The sequence below is a fragment of the Oncorhynchus nerka genome, linkage group LG4 (genome assembly GCF_034236695.1).
Source record: "Oncorhynchus nerka isolate Pitt River linkage group LG4, Oner_Uvic_2.0, whole genome shotgun sequence".
NCBI classification, from domain to species: Eukaryota; Metazoa; Chordata; class Actinopteri; order Salmoniformes; family Salmonidae; genus Oncorhynchus; species Oncorhynchus nerka.
Window position 1 is genome coordinate 17,435,026 of NC_088399.1, and position 21,576 is coordinate 17,456,601.

Consider the following 21,576-nt stretch of genomic DNA (forward strand, 5'->3'; position numbering starts at 1 on the left):
TGCAACCAATAAGACTAAATGAAAAGGAAAAAGGGATCGGTGGCGCCGATGTAGAAAATAGTACAAATAAAAAATAAACTCTTGAATGAGTCAGTGTGTCCAAACTTTTGACTCTTATTGTGTACATATATATATATATATATATATATATATATATATATATATACAGTAAATATATATTTATTTCGTTGTTGGACATTAAAGGCTGTGAAATCACCAGGAAATTGGCCTCCCGAGTGGTGCAGCGGTCTAAGGCATTGCAGTGTTTGAGGAGTCACTACAGATCCGGGTTCGATCCCGGACTGTGTCCCGGACTGAGACAACGCACAATTGACCTAGCATTGTCCGGGTTCGGGGATGGTTTGGCCGGCCGGGATGTCCTTGTCCATCGGGCACATGCACACTGACACAGTCGCCAGTTGTACATCGTTTCCTTCAACACATTGGTGGTACTCTTTGCCTGGTCCATTCAGTGTGCTGCCGATGCAAAATACCACTCACTGACAGATCTTTTTTTATAAATAATTAGGATAAAGCGTGGGCTTAAAACTGAAGTTTCGTTTTTAATAAAAATAAATCAAATGGAAAAATCTGAGGGGGCACGTGCTTTTTTTGCCCCCTATGGGCATGATGCCACTGGCTGTTGCTCTAACATAGCAACTCACATAGCAAATATGCCAAATGAATTTCAATGAGGAAACAGTCAGTGGTTGTATTTGATTAACTTTTTATTTAAAAGGTATGGATTTCAGCAAACAAAGAAAGCCAGAGAGGAAAAAAAATAGATACACGGTAAGGGTTTAAGAATTTACAATTTTGAAGTATCGATTATACAGCGAGTCGAAGAAGGTTGGAGGTTTACTCCAAAAACTCTAGGCTCCACTCAACTCCGCAGAAGAAATCAGCATGGAGTTGAGATACTTGGCTAATTTCTAAATAGTTTGGACTGTGCAATATAACTAATTTATTAATTTGTTATGGAAAGGTTTGTGAACGTGCGCAGCATCTTACATCAAGCTGACCCTTGTGATCAAGCAGCCAAACACTTTCTAGAACTGGATACGTGATAACATCCTAACAAAGAGTTATTTGTACATCACCCAAGAAATAAGAGCGACAACCTGATTAATACAGTACTTTATTTTCCCTCTTTAGAAGAAAGCTATTTCTGAACATTTTCTACATCAACCCGGGAGAGCACTTTGATGCGTTTGGGCATGGCCACGATAATCTCCACCCCTGCCCTTTTTCTCTTCCCCGTGGGGGTGGTAACTGTTTTGACGCTAGCGTCCTTCTGAACCAGCATGGCCTCACTCTGAGCCTGGAGAACGTCCAGTTTCTGCCTGAGCTCCTGTAGGTGGTCAATGTCGTTGATCCCGCTCACATTCTCCATGATGGATTTGAGTTTGGCCACACACTCCCTCTGCAGTTCCTCCTTTTGCAGTTCCTCCCTCTCCCGCAGACCCTGTGAAGCCTGTGGGGCCACCCACTGTGTTTGTATACTATGCAGTTGTAACTGTGGAGTTTGAGGAGTTTGCACCAGTGGCACTGTTTCTTCAGGCCCATCCCACTGAAGAGAGACTGGGGAAGCTGGGGAGAGATGCATTAGACCATTGAGGGCTTCCTCTATCTCCTCTGTTGTGGTGTGAGTGGTCTGTGAATGCAGCGTGAGCAGAGGGTGGTCCCTGTATTTGGGACACAGGTGCTCCCAGGTCCAATTAGGCTCAGACCTGAAGACGTGACAGAAGTGTTCACAGGGCAGGCGCTGGTCCCTCCACACCTCACACTCACAGGAGGGCCAGGTGGACTCTGAACCGAAGCTGACCGCGTAGGACCGCGCTGCCGTGGTCTCTGCCCGACTCTTCACCCGGAAGGTGCCGTCGGCGGTGTCGCTGGCCTGCTCCACCACGATGTCGGGGTCTTGCAGGGCCGCGGACATGTTGTCCATCACCAGGGCCACCACACTCCAAGGGCGATGCCACAGGAACGGAGGCACAGTGGGGTTGAGGTTGTACTCGCCAGAGGACTGGCTGTTGAGGTCTGTGTACCTGGAGATTCAGGGAGTGTAGCAGGTTTTGACTGACCAAACATCAAAACACTTACATTAAAGGGGAATTACACTCCAAAATAAAAGTTTACAAAAGTAGTCAAATGTCAAGATGAGTCCACATCCTACATCTTAACCCCAATGCAGAAGATAAGCACTGTAAATTATATGGTGTATGGCATAAATTTTGCAGATATCTCAACAGAAGATCACTTTTGACAGTGAATACTATTCTAAATGACATTGAATCCTATTCTAAAACGAACTTACCTTTGGTGCATCTGTGGGAAGTAGTCATCAACAAGAAACTGTAGCATTTGGCTCAGGGTGTCTTTTTTATGGACCTTCATGTTATTATGTGTGAAAAAGTCGCTCTGCATTTCCAGACCTCCGTTCACCATAGACACAAAGTTGACAATATCAACCCTCACAGCGTTCGCCCATCTCTGAATGAACAAAAACAAGAGCATGTAGCTAACTCTGTATGCGCCATCATTAGACTAGGATGCACATTATGGACCTATAGCTAGCATATTATGGATCTATAGCTAGATACTGTATCACGGATTCAGCTAGCAAAAACATAACACACTTGCTACTGCTACTTCTACAGATTGTCTACATACAGTAGGTGTGGTTTAAACATGCTGTCTGCTTCAGGATGAAAGCACCTCTAAGCACAGGTCTGAGATCTGCTTTCTGTCTAACCACCCTGACCTTCATTAATACGCAGGTTATGACACAGCAGGTCCAGGACCTGACCCCATTGCCCCTATGATTTCAGTAATTGACATGTGCACTACAAACCTTCTCCTCTGACAGCCACTTGTTAGTGAACCAGTTCTTGAAAAGTTGTCTCTTTTCCAACCAGATGGGGCTCTGCTGTAGTAGTTCTACTGCCCCCTGGTGTTGCTCTCTGGTAAGGGCACCAGCGATGGCCTTCATCATATCAAATATCCCCTCCTGGTTGGTGATGGCTCGGGACCGGTTGCTCAGCCACTTGGTCCAGGTCCTCTCCCGCAGGTGATCGCTGAAGACTGCCTGAGCACCTGAGATTGGAATGAGAAATTAGCATATTCTAACCCCCTAATGTTCTAGTATTTAGAGATTGTAACAGATTAAACATTTTCTTGACCAACAGGTCTTTTCAAAAGAAAATCCTGAAACTCACAGCCAACAGTGCTGAGAGCACAGTATGAAGCTAACTTGCTTTTCCCACCTCATAGCTAACATTAAAACCTCACCACTGTTCACCTGTGAATGCTGCCTCCACCGCCTTCATCTCCACAGGGCAGTGTTCAGTGAGGATGTAGGCTGGGCTCCAGCCCCGGTTCCACTGCCTGAACACCCCCAGCGCCTCCCCCAAGGCTTCGGCGCTCCTCGACTGCACGACAAACAGGCCCACCGGTGCCACGCTCACATTGGTGCGCACGCACAGGAAGAAGAGTGGCAGGGGGAAGCGCGTCCTCTTATAGGCCGCGTCCAGGAAGCACACCTCCTTGCCATACTGCCGAAGCAGCCGCCGCTGCCAGTCCGTCTGGTAGCAGAGCAACAGGTTCTCGCTCTCTGATTGAACCCTAAGCAGGAAGTTGATTCTAGGAGCTTCTGCCTTCCAATTCTCTGCCAAGGTCTAAGAGGGGGGGGGGGGGGGTTGTTATGATTAATAGCTGAGGTGAAACTTTTGCGTCCTTTCAATTATTTCAGTGCTAACCAAACTCCTTTTGCGCCAGCGTGAGCTTTATATATGGTTGTGCACCTTGACTTTTGCTATAACATGTCTGTCTTATTCTAAACCACAGCAGTGATATTCCCATGAACTTAACCAACCCCAATGACGTGTTATGGAGTAATATTTATCTGTGCTCTGTTACATCACACACATGTATTAATTCACCACACCAAGTGTGTAGAAGTTTCAGACTACATACTTTCTAAAAAGCAGTTCCAGAATGAGGGGTGCTTTAGCTCTGCTGGTGTTGCTGTTCTGTCTGGGGAATGGGCTCCGGGAGAGAGTGTTGGGGTCCGAGAGAATGACACCACTCAACCCAGTTGTTGTAGATTTAAATAATAATGGCCAGCATCTACTGTCAACAAGTAGGGTGGCAGGTAGCCTAGCGGTTAAGAACGTTGGGCCAGTAATAGAAAGGTTGCCGGTTAGAATCAGCCGACTAGGTGAAAAATCTGTCTGTGCCCTTTGAGCAAGGCACTTTACCCTAATTGCTCATGTAAGTAACTCTGGATGAGAACGTCTGCTAAATTACTAAAATATAAATACAATCGCAATGGAGGCAATGACTATGTATCCAATTCAGTGACTGCGTTTAGACAGGTCTTTTGACCAATCAGATCAGTTCTGAAAAAGATCTGATGTGTAAAGATCAATTAGTAAACACAACCTTTGTTGGTGGAGAAAGGAGTCTCTGGAAAGACTCCAGGATCTGGGCTGATGACAAACATTTTCAGTGGCTTTCTGCTCTTCCCATGTAAGGATAACGCACCACAAAGATGTGAATTTTCATTTTTCTTGAATCCGTGGAAAACTCTGCATGTGCGTTCCTGAATTGTATGATAAAGCCTTGTCAAGTCTTTCTATCATGCACAGAAACAGGCACTGACACACAATCATCCAAACTGAAAGCTACAGACTTGGGAAGCTATTCAATTGTCATTTCAATTCTTCAATTCTTTACCCATTGATTCTAGAAGAATATAACGTATAAATGCCTCATGTGCTCTGCACAACTGTCGGTTTATCCTTGATTTTGGGCATCAGGACACTGAAAGCAATATATACTGAAAGCATGAATGTTAACATGCAGAATGTTTTGGGACTATATCAAAAAGACTAATGAAACAATAGTGAGTAAAATGCCCCTTTAAACAAGTGTTTCAAAGAGGGTGGGTGACATGCATACAAATTGTTAATGAATTGCAGTGAAAACATACAGCTAACACCACCAGCCCCAATGGCCTTATCTCAGAAGACAATCCAAATATCTGATGAATAGGTGGGAATGATAGTGCAGCACAGCCTTCTCACCAGCAGGTTGACCAGGTCTATTTTACTGTAGTGTTCCTCCGCGATGACCTGAGCCATGACGGCATGGATGGTTTTCTCTGTGGGGAAGAAGCGCCTCAGCGGCGGCGGGGTCGTGTCTTGGAACAGCTCCGTCCGCACGTACTGGACCATCTGGTTCTTTACCTCCTTCACCTTCCTCACCCCCTGCTGCACCAACGCTCGGATGTAACCTTTGACCCTGTCGTCCATCTGATCTGCACCCTGAGGGAACGAGGAGAGAGTGGCTTTTTTTAAGTAGGGAGAAAATACCCCTAACTACTGTTACAGGGTCAGATACTTGCATTCCACAGGGAATTTTAAGACATCAAGGTTTTATTACATCTGTGTACCGAACAGACATACAGATACTAATTATGTAGCCTAAAGAGAGTCCAATGCAATAGATCCCATGGTCATAGTATAGTAATAACATAGTAATACCTTTCCAATAGGATGGCCCTTGTGGTCAGTGACACGGGGTATTTTGAGGAAATACTGTATCTTCCACTGCACTGAGGCTGGGTCTGTCTGGAGAGCTTGTTTGATGGAAATAGACATGACCCTCCTCAACCGTGATGTGTCCTTCTCCAACTGATGCAGTATGGAGCGAGCGCACACACACACACACAGATATAATTATGTATATTAGTCTGATGTACATTCTAATGTTGACTGTGGTGCACTGGAGTTACATAATAAACATATATAAACATAAACACAGTTTCACCCGTACCTTGAATCCAGGGAACTTCACAATGCGGCTGATTGTGAACACAGCAGGGCATGCTACTTTCTTGGTTTTCAGCAACAGGTTTCTTTTTTCCTTGCCATCTTTTGCCTGAAAGACCAAAATGAGTGGCAGGTGAGAATGGAATTGTTGAGATTGGTTGTGAACCCAACAACTACCTTGAAGCATTGATGAAACCAGGGTCATATTCATTATCATCAAGGACCACAACCACCCGAGCCACGGCATGTTCACCCCGCTATCATCCAGAAGGCGAGGTCAGTACCGAGAGACTGAAAAACAGCTTCTATCTTAAGGCCATCAGACTGTTAAATAGCGATCACTAGCCGGCCTCCACCCAGTACCCTGACCTGTCACTGTCACTAGCCAGCTACCACCCGGTTACTCAACCCTGCACCTTAGAGGCTGCTGTCCTATGTTCATAGACATGGAATTACTGGTCACTTTAATAATGGAACACTGGTCACTAATAATGTTTAAATGCTGTTTTACTCATTTCATATGTAAACTCAGCTTCTACACCTGCATTGCTTGCTGTTTGGGGTTTTAGGCTGGGTTTCTGTACAGCACTTTGAGATATCAGCTGATGTACGAAGGGCTATATAAATAAATTTGATTTGATTTTGATTTGAAAAAGAAACATCCCTTTTTCAGGACCCTGTCTTTCAAAGATAATTTGTAAAAATCCAAATAACTTCACAGATCTTCATTGTAAAGGGTTTAAACACTGTTTGCCATGCTTGTTCAATGAACCATAAACAATTAATGAACATGCACCTGTGGAACGGTCATTACGACACTAACAGCTTACAGGCGGTAGGCAATAAAGGTCACAGTTATGAAAACTTGGGACACTAAAGAGGCCTTTCTACTGACTCTGAAAAACACTAAAAGAAAGATGCCCAGGGTCCCTGCGCATGTGCATGAACGTGGCTTAGGCATGCTGCAAGGAGGCATGAGGACTGCAGATGTGGCCAGGGCAATAATTTAGAATGTCCGTACTGTGAGGCGCCTAAGACATCGCTACAGGGAGAAAGGACGGACAGCTGATCATCCTCGCAGTGGCGGACCACGTGTAACAACACCTGCACAGGATCGGTACATCCGAACATCACACCTGTGGGACAGGTACAGGATTGCAACAACTGCCCGAGTTACACCAGGAACGCACAATCCCTCCATCAGTGCTCAGACTGTCCACAATAGGCTGAGAGAGGCTGGACTGAGGGCTTGTAGGCCTGTTGTAAGGCAGGTCCTCACCAGACATCACCGGCAACAACGTTGCCTATGGGCACAAACCCACCATCGCTGGACCAGACAGGACTGGCAAAAAGTGCTCTTCACTGACGAGTCGCGGTTTTGCCTCACCAGGGGTGAGAGTCGGATTCGCGTTTATCGTCGAAGGAATGAGCGTTACACCGAGGCCTGTACTCTGGAGCAGGATCGATTCACAGCATCATGCTGTGTGTCACAGCATCATCGGACTGAGCTTGTGGTCATTGCAGGCAATCTCAATGCTGTGTGTTACAGGGAAGACATCCTCCTCCCTCATGTGGTACTCTTCCTGCAGGCTCATCCTGATATGACCCTCCAGCATGACAAAGCCACCAGCTATACTGCTCGTTCTGTGCGTGATTTCCTACAAGACAGGAATGTCAGTGTTCTGCCATGGCCAGCGAAGAGCCCGGATCTCAATCCCATTGAGCATGTCTGGGACCTGTTGGATCGGAGGGTGAAGGCTAGGGTCATTCCCCCCAGAAATGTCCGGGAACTTGCAGGTGCCTTGGTGGAATAGTGGGGTAACATCTTACAGCAAGAACTGGCATATCTGGTGCAGTCCATGAGGAGGAGATGCACTGTGGTACTTAATGCAGCTGGTGGCCACACCAGATACTGACTGTTACTTTTGATTTTGACCCCCCTTTGTTCAGGGACACATTATTCAATTTCTGTTAGTCACATGTCTGTGGAACTTCAGTTTATGTCTCAGTTGTTATTTGTTATGTTCATACAAATATTTACACAAGTTAAGTTTGCTGAAAATAAACGCAGTTGACAGTGAGAGTACGTTTCTTTTCTTTTCATATACTGTATTCTAGTCAATGCCATCCTATTCAACTTTTGCTGTATATATACACTATTCTATCCTATGTATTCTACAAACTAAATATTCTATCCACATACTGTCCATAATGTCTATACATCACACACACACGCACACGCACACACACAGTACCAGTGAAAAGTTTGGACACACCTACTCATTCCAGGGTTTTTCTTTATTTTTGCTATTTTCTACCATGTAGAACAATAGTGAAGACTTCAAAACTATGAAATAACACATATGGAATCATGTAGTAACCAAAAAGGTGTTAAATAAATCAAAATATAGTTTATATTTGAGGTTCTTCAAAGTTGTCACCCTTTGCCTTGATGATAGCTTTGCACACTCTTGGCATTCTCTCAACCAACTTCACCTGGAATGCTTTTCCAACAGTCTTGAAGGAGTTCCCACATATGCTGAGCACTTGTTGGCTGATTTTCCTTCATTCTGTGTTCCAACTCATCCCAAACCATCTCAATTGGGTTGAGGTCGGAGGATTGTGGAGGGCAAGTCATCTGATGCAGCACTCCATCACTCTCCTTCTTGGTCAAATAGCCCTTATACAGCCTGGAGGTGTGTTGGGTAATTTCCTGTTGAAAAACAGATGATAGTCCCACTAAGCGCAAATCAGATGGGATGGCGTATCGCTGCAGAATGCTGTGGTAGCCATGCTGGTTAAGTGTGCCTTGAATGATAAATAAATCACAGACAGTGTCACCAAAGCACCCCCACACCATCACACCTCCTCCTCCATGCTTCACAGTGGGAACCACACATGCGGAGATCATCCGTTCACCAACTACTACTCTCAAAAATCACAAATTTGGACTCATCAGACCAAAGGACAGATTTCCACAGGTCTAATGTCCATTGCTTGTGTTTCTTGGCCCAAGCAAGTCTCTTCTAATTGGTGTCCTTTAGTAGTGGTTTCTTTGAAGCAATTCGACCACGAAGGCCTGATTCACGCAGTCTCCTCTGAACAGTTGATGTTGAGATGTGTCTTTTGATCTCTGTTTGAGGCTAGTAACTCTGAAAATGTTATCCTCTGCAGCAGAGGTAACTCTGGGTCTTCCTTTCTTGTGGCAGTCCTCATGAATGCCAAGAGTGTGCAAAGCCGTCATCAAGGGAAAGGGTGGCTACTTTGAAGAATTACCAATATAAAATATATTTTGATTTGTTTATCACTTTTTTGGTTACTACATGATTCAACGTGTTATTTCATAGGTTTGATGTCTTCACTATTATTCTACAAGCTAAAGCAAAACCCTTGAATGAGTAGGTGTTTTCAAACTTTTGACTGGTACTATATATATATATATATATATATATATATTGTGGCAAAGAAGGGGGTCGAGTGATAAGTGGCAGATATGTGAGAGCAGAACTAATAAACGGGCTCTGCCCGATCACTAAAATGGCCACCCCTGTCAGAACTACAGATCACAAAATGGCCGACCGCCAAAACTACAAGTCCCAGAAGCAAGGGGAACCCTCAGAAGGTGGAGCCGACTCACAGATAAAGGGTCAAGAAAAACCAGGAAGAGGGAGAGAGAGTGCTGGAAGGAGCTATGAACAATAGAGAAAGAGACTATAGAGATTGGCTGGATTTACCGTGTATGAGCTGGATTGTTTTGGACTTACCTGTTGGCGTTTGGACCTGGACCTACCGAGAACCCGATTCGTGTACCGAACCCTGCTATCCTTGACCTCGCCTACGGCCTGGGTGGACCAGGACAAACACACAGGTACTGTCCTGTTCGAAAGAACTCTCATTCTTGGGTGATTTGGTGACAGTTTACCACTTAGTTTGTGACAAACGCTCCTAACCTTGAAGAGGTTTGCCACACGTGGTGGAGGATGCAGGCATGGACTAACATATCACTGGTTAGGTAGAAGAAAAAAAAAAAAAATGTTCAGTTAGCACTCCAAAGGGGAGTCAGGTTTTTTTTTGTTTTGGCTTTGTTTGGTTAGGACAGTTTTTCAGGAAAATGAGTATGGAGGGAGCCATACAGGCCCTGTTACAAGCGGCCGCCCAACAAGAGGCAACTAGAGCTCAACAAATAGTTCATCAGGATGCAATGCGAATGTATCAGGACACGTTACAGATCCAGCACCGCACCAACCAGCTGCTCACAGAAGAGCAAGAGAGAAACACCCGGGAGTTAAGAGAAGGCCTAAAGGGGCTAGCGGACCAAATTGGGGCTCAATTACCAGCTGCAAATACCCAAAGGAGGGCCAATCATTTTCTTCAAAAAATGACAGCGCAGGATGATGTGGAAGCATATCTTACCACCTTCGAAAGGACGGCAGAGAGGGAGAAGTGGCCGAAAGAAGAATGGGCAGGGCTTCTGGCACCATACCTGGCAGGGGACGCTCAAAAGCGTATTTCGACCTGGAGTTGAAAGATGCACAGGATTACGATAAACTAAAGGGAGAGATCCTGACTAGACTGGGAGTGACTGATACCGTGAGGGCACATCGCTTCCACCAGTGGTCTTACCGACCGGGACAACCCCCACGAACACAGATGTTCGACTTGATTCACCTGGCACGGAAATGGTTGCGACCAGAGACCCGGTCATCCGCCGAGATTGTCGAGACCATCGTACTCAACCAGTTTCATCGAGGTCTACCCCAAGAAGTGAGACGATGGGTTGGCCAGAACGAGGTACTTTCCGCCGACCACCTCGTGGGCCTGGTTGAACGGTATTGTACGGCAAGAACAGCTGAGCAGGCACAGGAGGAAAGATTCCCGTTCCCCAGGCATGGGCGAACCAGCGAACGGGGTAAGGCTGTCCCAACATTTAGAGGGGAAGAGAGCAGCGTGGGGCCATGAGGAAAGAATCAGAATCAGGCCAAGACACTAAGGGAAAACGGAAACCGGGACTGGGGTCGAGGGGTCTCCCCCCGAACCCCTATTATCTGTTACAATTGTAATCAACCAGGACATATTGCAGCCTACTGCCCTATTAAAGAAGAGCCAATGCAATGTAACCTTGGTGAAAATGAAGATGATATACGGTATGCATGTCCTGTTGTAACCACTGTACTTGAAAGATCAAGAAACAAACATATGTGCAGGGTGAAGGTTGAAGGGAAAGAGGTTGAAGCACTGCTGGATTCCGGCAGTATGCTAACCCTGGTCGTTGCAGGCCTAGTGCCGAATCATAAACTGGATACAAGACAGGATATCAGTGTTACATGCATTCATGGGGATACCCGTCTGTACCCCACGGCCTTAGTGAGCATACAAACAGAGGACGGTCTGCTGGATTATGAGGTCGGCGTGGTCCCAAAGATGCCATATGATGTAATATTGGGTCGAGACTTTCCTAACTTTGCGGTTAGGCCACAAGAATGGCATATTTGAGAAGCCAACAACCCTGACCAAGCAGGAAGAAGCATGGGGCCTTCAACCAAAGCCAAGAAAAGAGGTCTCCCAGGGGACAACATCACAGGTGCTAGTAGGGGAGGAGGAGGATGAAGTGGCAAACCTCGCTGATAACGAACAGCCCAGTACTAGTGGGGCTGGGGTCGATCTGAATCCAGAGGACGACGATCTAGAACCAGCAGACCTGGCAGGGTCCTTGACTAATTTTGGGACGGCCCAAAACCAGGATCCAACGCTGCAGCAAGCCAGAGCAGATGTGCAGGTCGTAGATGGTACTCCCATAAATGTTGGGATGATGCCTAATAGTTTTCCCCACTTCATCATGAAAAAGGGTTTGGTGTACAGAGTCTCGAAAATAGGGGTTGATGTGGTGGAACAGTTGTTGGTTCCCACTGGTACCGGAGGACAGTACTGGATCTAGCTCATGGGCACATTCTGGGTGGACACCTTGGTATCGATAAAACCCGAGACCGGATTGTAAGGAGGTTTTACTGGCCAGGAATTCAAGCTGAAGTGGCTCGGCATTGTGGAGAGTGCCCGGAGTGCCAGTTAACAGCTCCCCGACCAGCTTTTAGAAGCCCGTTAGTGCCACTCCCCATAATCGAAACGCCATTTGAGAGGATAGCGATGGATTTAGTGGGCCCACTACCCAAATCCGCCAGAGGGCACCAATACATTCTGGTCATTCTAGATTATGCCACTCGCTACCCAGAAGCCATTCCCCTTCGGACGATGACTTCCAAAAATATCGCAAAGGAATTAGTGCTCTTGTTCACCAGGGTAGGGGTTCCAAAGGAGATCCTTACCGACCAGGGGACCCCCTTTATGTCCCGCCTTATGGCGGACCTTGTAAACTGTGGCAGGTGAAACAGTTGAGGACATCGGTTTACCATCCTCAGACGGACGGGCTGGTTGAGAGATTCAACCGAACCCTGAAGTCAATGCTCAGGAAGGTAATCGATAAGGATGGGAAAAACTGGGATTGCATGTTGCCGTATCTGATGTTTGCCATTAGAGAGGTTCCTCAAGCCTCGCTGGGGTTTTCTCCCTTGAGCTGGTATATGGGAGGCATCCCGGGGAATCTTAGACATCGCCCGGGAAACCTGGGAGCACCAATCCACCCCGTATACTAGTGTCATAGAGCACGTCACGGAAATGCAAGATAGGATAGCCACAGTCATGCCCATCGTCAGAGAGCACATGAGACAAACACAGGAACACCAGCGGCACACTTATAACCGGCAGGCTACCCTGAGGGAATTTCAACCGGGAGATAAGGTGTTAGTGCTGATCCCCACGGTAGAGTGTAAACTACTAGCCACATGGAAAGGACCATATGAAGTACTGGAGAGAATAGGAGAGGTCAATTATCGGATCCGACAGCCAGGTCGACGGCCCCAGGAACAGATTTATCACATAAACCTGTTAAAAGCATGGAGAGAGAGAGAAACACTAATGGTCACATACCCCACACACATTCAGGAGACAGCCGAAGTAAATATTTCACCCACTCTGTCCCCAGCGCAAGTACAGGAAGTAAAGACCCTGATCCAGAAAAACAGAGATGTGTTTTCAGAGGTACCTGGCCGAACTGAGGTTACGGCTCATGATATCGTTTCCCTACCAGGGAGAAAAGTGAGTATGAGGCCATATCGGGTACCCGAGGCTCGACGGGCCGCGATTAGAGCAGAGACTGAGAAAATGTTGACAGCTGGAGTGGTCGAAGAGTCACATAGTGAGTGGTCTAGCCCAATTGTGATGGTCTCCAAGCCCGATGGGTCTTTGCGGTTCTGTAACGACTTTCGGAAGGTAAATGAAATCTCGAAGTTTGATGCCTACCCCATGCCCCGAGTAGATGAACTACTGGAGAAAATCGGTCATGCTCGGTACATTACGACCCTTGATCTGACAAAAGGGTACTGGCAAATTCCTCTGACCCCAGGGCCAAAGAAAAGACAGCCTTTGCAACACCTGACGGTTTGTTTCAATACACCGTCATGCCATTCGGCTTACACGGGGCCCCAGCCACCTTTCAACGGCTCATGGACAAAGTCCTAAAACCGCACAAAGCATACGCCGCAGCTTATTTAGATGACGTGGGGATCTACAGCCCAGATTGGGAATCCCACTTACCCCGGGTACAGGCAGTGTTAGATGCCCTTAGAAAGGCAGGGCTCACAGCAAACCCTGCCAAGTGTTATGTGGGTTAGAGGAAACAGAGTACCTGGGATACACTGTGGGAAGAGGGTTAATCAAACCCCAACATAAGAAGGTGAAGGCAATTAGAGAATGGCCGAAACCAGTAAATAAGAAGCAGGTTCGAGCCTTCCTAGGGCTGACCGGTTACTACCGGAAGTTCATCCCAAGTTATGCCACAGTGGCCGCCCCACTTACCGACATGACTAGAGCCAGAGGGCCAAACATGGTCAAATGGGATGAAAGGGCCACCAAAGCATTTAGGACATTACAGGAGGCTCTCTGCTGTAATCCAGTGCTGGTGGTACCAGACTTTGAGAAAGAGTTTGTGGTTCAGACGGATGCCTCAGAGGTCGGCTTGGGAGCAGTGCTATCCCAAGAGGTAGAAGGGGTGGAACACCCCATCCTGTTTTTAAGCAGGAAGCTGGAACCACGGGAAACCAACTACTCAGTCGTTGAGAAAGAGGCGCTGGCAGTAAAGTGGGCTCTAGAAAGCCTGAAGTACTACCTGCTGGGGCGCCACTTCACCCTCATCAGTGACCATGCCCCACTCACCTGGATGCATAGGGCTAAAGAGAAGAACGCTCGGGTGATGCGGTGGTTTTTGAGTCTCCAACCGTTTCATTTTGACTTGAAACACAGAGCAGGGAAGGAAATGGGAAACGCGGATGGGTTATCCCGCATGCATGCATATTTTGCTGCGGTAGCCCGACCTAGGTCGGATCTAGGGGGGAGAGATATGTGGCAAAGAAGGGGGTCGAGTTATAAGTGGCAGATATGTGAGAGCAGAACTAATAAACGGGCTCTGCCCGATCACTAAAATGGCCACCCCTGTCAGAACTACAGATCACAAAATGGCCGACCGCCAAAACTACAAGTCCCAGAAGCAAGGGGAACCCTCAGAAGGTGGAGCCGACTCACAGATAAAGGGTCAAGAAAAACCAGGAAGAGGGAGAGAGAGTGCTGGAAGGAGCTATGAACAATAGAGAAAGAGACTATAGAGATTGGCTGGATTTACCGTGTATGAGCTGGATTGTTTTGGATTTACCTGTTGGCGTTTGGACCTGGACCTACCGAGAACCCGATTCGTGTACCGAACCCTGCTATCCTTGACCTCGCCTACGGCCTGGGTGGACCAGGACAAACACACAGGTACTGTCCTGTTCGAAAGAACTCTCATTCTTGGGTGATTTGGTGACAGTTTACCACTTAGTTTGTGACAAACGCTCCTAACCTTGAAGAGGTTTGCCACAATATATATATATATATATATATATATATATATATACATTTAACATTTACATTTAAGTCATTTAGCAGTATATATATATACAGTGGGGCAAAAAAGTATTTAGTCAGCCACCAATTGTGCAAGTTCTCCCACTTAAAAAGATGAGAGAGGCCTGTAATTTTCATCATAGGTACACTTCAACTATGGCAGACAAAATGAAAAAAAAAATCCAGAAAATCATATTGTAGGATTTTTAATATATTTATTTGCAAATTAAGGTGGAAAATAAGTATTTGGTCACCTTCAAACAAGCAAGATTTCTGGCTCTCGCAGACCTGTAACTACTTCTTTAATTAAGAGGCTCCTCTGTCCTCCACTCGTTACCTGTATTAATGGCACCTGTTTGAACTTCTTATCAGTATAAAAGAATCCTGTCCACAACCTCAAACAGTCACACTCCATACTCCACTATGGCCAAGACCAAAGAGCTGTCAAAGGCTGGGAAGACTGAATCTGCAATAGGTAAGCAGCTTGGTTCGAAGAAATCAACTGTGGGAGCAATTATTAGGAAATGGAAGACATACAAGACCACTGATAATCTCCCTCGATCTGGGGCTCCACGCAAGATCTCACCCCGTGGGGTCAAAATGATCACAAGAACGGTGAGCAAAAATCCCAGAACCACACGGGGGGACCTAGTGAATGACCTGCAGAGAGCTGGGACCAAACTAACAAAGCCTACCATCAGTAACACACTACGCCGCCAGGGACTCAAATCCTGCAGTGCCAGACGTGTCCCCCTGTTTAAGCCAGTACATGTCCAGTCCCATCTGAAGTTTGCTAGAGAGCATTTGGATGATCCAGAAGAAGATTGGGAGAATGTCATATGGTCAGATGAAACCAAAATATAACTTTTTTGGTAAAAACTCAACTCGTCGTGTTTGGAGGATAAAGAATGCGGAGTTGCATCCAAAGAACACTATACCTACTGTGAAGCATGGGGGTGGAAACATCTTGCTTTGGGGCTGTTTTTCTGCAAAGGGACCAGGACGACTGATCCGTGTAAAGGAAAGAATGAATGGGGCCATGTATCGTGAGATTCCATCAGCAAGGGCATTGAAGATGAAACGTGGCTGGGTCTTTCAGCATGACAATGATCCCAAACACACCGCCCGGGCAACGAAGGAGTGGCTTCGTAAGAAGCATTTCAAGGTCCTGGAGTGGCCATGCCAGTCTCCAGATCTCAACCCCTGTCACGAATCCTGCCGAAGATGGTGCCTCTTCCTGTTCGGGCGGCGCTCGGCAGTCGTCGTCGCTGGCCTACTAGCTGCCATCGATTCCCTTTCCTTTTGTTTCTGTTAATTGGGTCTAATTGGTTACACCTGTTTTGAGTTAGTTTTGTTTGTAGGCTATTTAAGGGCACTAGGCCCACTGGGTATTGTGCGGACTTGTTCTCTGTTTATTGGTGTTGGTGTACTAGCGTGATCTCTATTTTTCCAGACAGATTTGGTCCTGTGTATTTAGGACGGGTTGTTTCATGCGCCCTTGTGTTTTGCGTGTCCGTGTCTCCGCTGTCTTTGGAATAAAAGATCCACGTACGGAATTACCTGCTCTCTGCGATTGACTCCTCCACTCACCCTTCATAGAAGTCATAACAACCCCATAGAAAATCTTTGGAGGGAGTTGAAAGTCTGTGTTGCCCAGCAACAGCCCCAAAACATCACTGCTCTAGAGGAGATCTACATGGAGGAATGGGCCAAAATACCAGCAACAATGTGTGAAAACCTTGTGAAGACTTACAGAAAACGTTTGACCTCTGTCATTGCCAACAAAGGGTATATAACAAAGAGAAAAACTTTTGTTATTGACCAAATACTTATTTTCCACCATAATTTGCACATAAATTAATTAAAAATCCTACAATGTGATTTTCTGGATTTTTTTTCTCATTTTGTCTGTCATAGTTGAAGTGTACCTATGATGAAAATTACAGGCCTCTCTCATCTTTTTAAGTGGGAGAACTTGCACAATTGGTGTCTGACTAAATACTTTTTTGCCCCACTGTATATATACACACACACACATGTTTGGTGTCACTTAGAAATGTCCTTGTTGTTGGAGGAAAAACATGTTTTTGTCAATTAAAATAACATCAAATTGATCAGAATATAGTGTAGACATTGTTAATGTTGTAAATGACTATTGTAGCTGGAAACAGCAGATTTTTAATAGTACCCGCAAAACACCAGTCTCAACGTCAACAGTGAAGAGGCGACTCTGGGATGCTGGCCATCTAGGCAGAGTTGTTAAGAAAAAGCCATATCTCAGAATAGGCCAATAAAAAGAAAAGAGGAACTCTGCCTAGAAGGTTAGCATCCCGGTGTCGCCTCTTCACTGTTGATGTTGAGACTGGTGTTTTGCGGGTACTATTTAATGAAGCAGCCAGTTAAGGACTTGTGAGGCATCGGTTTCTCAAACTAAACGCTCTAATGTACTTGTCCTCTTGTTCACTTGTGCACCGGGGCCTCCCACTCCTCTTTCTATTCTGGTTATTGCCACTTTGCTCTGTTCTGTGAAGGGAGTAGTACACAGTGTTGTACGAGATCTTCAGTTTCTTGGCAATTTCTCGCATGGAATAGCCTTCATTTCTCAGAACAAGAATAGACGGACGAGTTTCAGATGAAAGTTCTTTGTCTTTGTTTCTGGCCATTTTAAGCCTGTAATCGAACCCACAAATGCTGATGCTCCAGATACCTAACTAGTCTAAAGGCCAGTTTTATTGCTTCTTTAATCAGGACAACAGTTTTCAGCTGTGCTAACATAACTGCAAAAGGGTTTTCTAATGATCAACTAGCCTTTTAAAATTATACACTTGGATTAGCTAACACAATGTCCCATTGGAAACCAGGAGTGGTGGTTGCTGATAATTGGCCTCTGTACGCCTATGTAGATATTCCATTTAAAAAATCTGCCGTTTCCAGCTACAATAGTCATTTACAGCATTAACAATGTCTACACTGTATTTATGATCAATTTGATGTTATTTTAATGGCCAAAAAAGTGATTTTCTTTCAAAACCAAGGACATATCTAAGTGACCTCAAACTTTTGAATGGAAGTGTATACACACACACACACACTCCGGACTCCGACATTGCTTGTCCTAATATTTATATATTTCTTAATTCCATGCTTTTACTTTTAGATTTGTGCATATTGTTGTTAAATATTACTGCACTGTTGGAGCTAGGAACACAAGCATTTTCTACACCTGCAATAACATCTGCTAAATATGTGTATTTGACCAATAAAATGTTATTTGATTAGGCACCATATGGAAGAAAATGTACTGAAATAAGGTGGGACAACCTGAACTCCAATAAGAAAAGCTCCTTTCCTTTTTCCGTTGCACAATGTTTTGAAAAGTTTTGCTATGATGTGTCCTAATGAATTTGATCCAGGTTCAGATGCACAATACGTCCTAATCATTTACATGGAACACTTAAAAGGCGTTTCAGAATATCATAGATATTAGCACCCTTTGATCCTGAAGTTCCTGCCTCTTCTTGATTCCACACTTTGCCCGGCCCCTGTGGCATCCCATTAGCTTGTGTCCGATGAACACAAACGGTACACCGTCAAAGGGGATACAGGGAGTACCCTTGCCGTACTTCCATTCCCAGTATAGCCTGTTCTTGTGGTCCTGTGGTTTCCAACCTGTTTAGCAGAACACATTGAAAGAGCCATGAGTCCAGGGGTGTATTCATTAGTCGGATTCTGTTGCAACCCGTTTTGCAATGGAAATCGTTTACAGTCTAGGTACCAACCTAAGCTTACAGAGCAAACAGAACAAAACAGGGAGGGACCTACCTGAATTTGTCATATAGAAACTTGTTTTATTTTGCAAAACATTTTATGTATGGAGTAAACGGTTTCTGACTAATGAACACACCCCAGTAGTTTGCATAATATACATCACTAGCTACATAAGAATAATAATCAATCAATAGTTACTTAGTATAGTAGTATCAGTAGCTAAATAGTATAGAAGGGCTAAAAGATAGCAGTAGCTTGATCAATGCAAGTTTGCTCCAGAACACTCAAAGATTTTTTATAACTAACCCAAGATAGACTAGAGCCTGTCGTTTCCAATAGGAGCAAATGAATCATAGTGAGCAGAAGAAGCAAGGAGGTGGGCAGAGCCAAGCACGAGCTACTGAGATCCTATTGGCGCATTGATTTGCATATCTCATTTAGGGAACGACTACTCTGTGAAGTACCCTTGTACTCCTAAACAACGTATATTTTTTAAACGTTGGCAAAGGGTGAAGTCTACAAAACACAGTCCACTCTGTTACAGATTATACTTCTGAAAGAACTGTATAAAGATCAAATGTTTCATCGATGAGAAAATTTGCAGAATTTGGGCGAAAATCCATCTCGCTCCATCTTCTCTCACTGCCGGCCACTGGGATTCCTCTCATCACCATATTTGGTAGAGAGTAAACGCCAACAGGATGCATCACATATATACATCCGGTGAAATGTCTGTCTCATTGTTATATATGTGACGCTCTTTAGCTTGCTAGCTAGCTTACCTTGGTCATTGAAGCGCTTGTCCACACGGTAAGAAATATATTTCACACAGGTTGACTCTTCGACGTGTGAGATATGCTTATTGACCTCTTCAATTGTTTCAAAGACAGCTTCGTTGCTCATTTTTGATTATTATCTGTTACCAACGCAGAGAAACAGTCATGTAAACATTCAAATAATGTAGCTAGCTAGCTAAGTACCAGCACAGAGTTTCTAAACCCAGAGGTACAACATCGCGAGGCTTCTGGTAACGTTTGCGAGACCGATCAGGCCGGGGTTTGTGGTTTGAGACGTCAATGCGCAGTTCGGCGCGAGACGCCTTTAGACCCGCGGACGTGTTTTTACCATCGAGAATGATAAGAGGCCAACAAGCCATTTTCGCATGGTCATGCTGTCGCTATAATGGCACAGATATAAAGCTGAGTGCTTATTTATCTCTATGCTTTCCACCAAAGATTTATATATGTCTTTGATTTAAAAAAAGAAATAAAAAGTTGTAAATGGCACATTTGTTTAACGAGGCAAGTCGGTTAAGAACAAATTCTTATTTTACAATGCTCCGCCCTATGGGACTCACAATCACGGCTGGATGTGATGCAGCCTGGATTCGAACAGTTGCAAAATGTAGTGATAGCTCTCCATCTTCAAGATCCTTTTTACCCTGTACAAATCTCCCACTTTTCCACCACCAAAGCACCCCCAGACCATGACATTGCCTCCACCATGCTTGACAGATGGCGTCAAGCACTCTTCCAGCATCCTTTCATTGTCTCACAAATGTTCTTTGTCATCCAAACACCTCAAACTTAGGTTAGTCTTTCCGTAAAACTTTTGTCCAATCTTCCTCTGTCCAGTGTCTGTTCTTTTGCCCAAATTAATATTTTCTTTTTATTGGCCAGTCTGAGATATGGATTTTTCTTTGCAACTCTGCCTAGATGGCCAGCATCCCGGAGTCGCCTCTTTACTGTTGATGTTGAGACTGGTGTTTTGCGGGTACTATTTAATGAAGCTGCCAGTTGAGGACTTGTGAGGCATCTGTTTCTCAACCTAGACAATAATATACTTGTCCTCTTGCTCAGTTGTGCACCAGGGCCTCCCACTCTTTCTATTCTGGTTAGGGCCAGTTTGCGCTATTCTGTGAAGGGAGTATTACAAGATCTTCAGTTTCTTGGCAATTTCTCACGTGGAATAGCCTTAATTTCTCAGAACAAGAATAGCCTTTTAAAATGAGAAACTTGGATTAGCTAACACAACATGCCATTGGAACACAGGAGTGATGGTTGCTGATAATGGGCCTTTGTACGCCTACGTAGATATTCTATAAATCTGCAGTTTCCAGCTACAATAGTCATTTACAACATTAACAATGTCTACATTGTATTTCTGATCAATTTGATATTTTAATGGACAAATGTGCTTTTTTCAAAAACAAGGACATTTAAGTGACCCCAAACAACGAAATACATGTAAATTTTGAAATACTGTAGAATTCCATTCATTCCTATGGAGGACTGCTCCTACTACGGAGTGACAATATGGCCGATCGGTGGCTTCAAAGCCTTTCAATGACCACAATATAGCATCAGCAAGGGTTTGTATTGGTTTCTACGAGTTTAGCTTGCAAACGTTGCCATGACATCGCCTACAAGTGTGATCGGGATTTCGATTGGCGAATAATTGTCTGGCTATATTCACACTATGCGGTATCTGGGCACAGCTAGCTAGTTAAACTATTGGGAACCACTGCCCATATAGTAGAGGCGTTTGAGGTCAATCCATACAATTTTGTAACGTCGAAATGATGTGCACTTATGCGCCCATCACAAAATCCGGTGCTAGCTGAGACGGCTCTGCTTCATCGTACACACTTGAGCCCCTGGAAAGCTAAAATAATGACGCAATTAATTTACTTAAGGGAAATGCGTTGATTGATGCCAGTTACTCATCAGGTTAAGCAAGCTAATGTACGTATTATCCGATCACAAAATAAATAACCATCTTCCAAACCACTATGCAGTAACTGATTTAATTTGTTATGGGAAGATTTGTGAACCTGCGCATTGCGTTAAATCAAGCTGACCCAGAACTGGATACAATGTCACCACATCCTAACAAAGAGACCTTTGTTAGATGAAGACAACCAGAGTTACATATAACAGGGAGTTCATGATCAGAACACTACATAGGGGTTATATAGACGAATAAA

The 21,576-nt window shown here is 44.9% G+C and overlaps 1 protein-coding gene across 1 annotated transcript; it reads right to left on the reverse strand.

Moving 5' to 3' along the window:
- Positions 1 to 710: 710 nt before the first annotated feature.
- LOC115115531 (uncharacterized) lies at positions 711 to 19,624 on the reverse strand. Its single transcript, XM_029644010.2, has 9 exons — positions 19,373 to 19,624; positions 18,313 to 18,491; positions 5,839 to 5,943; positions 5,547 to 5,696; positions 5,088 to 5,327; positions 3,302 to 3,677; positions 2,855 to 3,096; positions 2,318 to 2,493; positions 711 to 2,048 (listed from the first exon to the last, which is right to left on the reverse strand). The coding sequence occupies exons 1-9, from the start codon at positions 19,491 to 19,493 to the stop codon at positions 1,163 to 1,165; spliced, it is 2,475 nt and encodes an 824-aa protein (XP_029499870.1). The 5' UTR covers positions 19,494 to 19,624; the 3' UTR covers positions 711 to 1,162.
- Between the last annotated feature and the right edge of the window lie 1,952 nt (positions 19,625 to 21,576).

Bases quoted from the DNA above. Each gene is read 5' to 3' on its own strand.
- LOC115115531 (XM_029644010.2), bottom strand. From the start codon at position 19,493: ATGAGCAACGAAGCTGTCTTTGAAACAATTGAAGAGGTCAATAAGCAT. The intron at 3,097-3,301 runs GTGAACAGTGGT...TTCCAATCTCAG, and splicing joins GGTGGAGGCAGCATTCACAG to GTGCTCAGGCAGTCTTCAGC. The intron at 2,494-2,854 runs GTTTGTAGTGCA...TTGTTCATTCAG, and splicing joins AGTGGCTGTCAGAGGAGAAG to AGATGGGCGAACGCTGTGAG.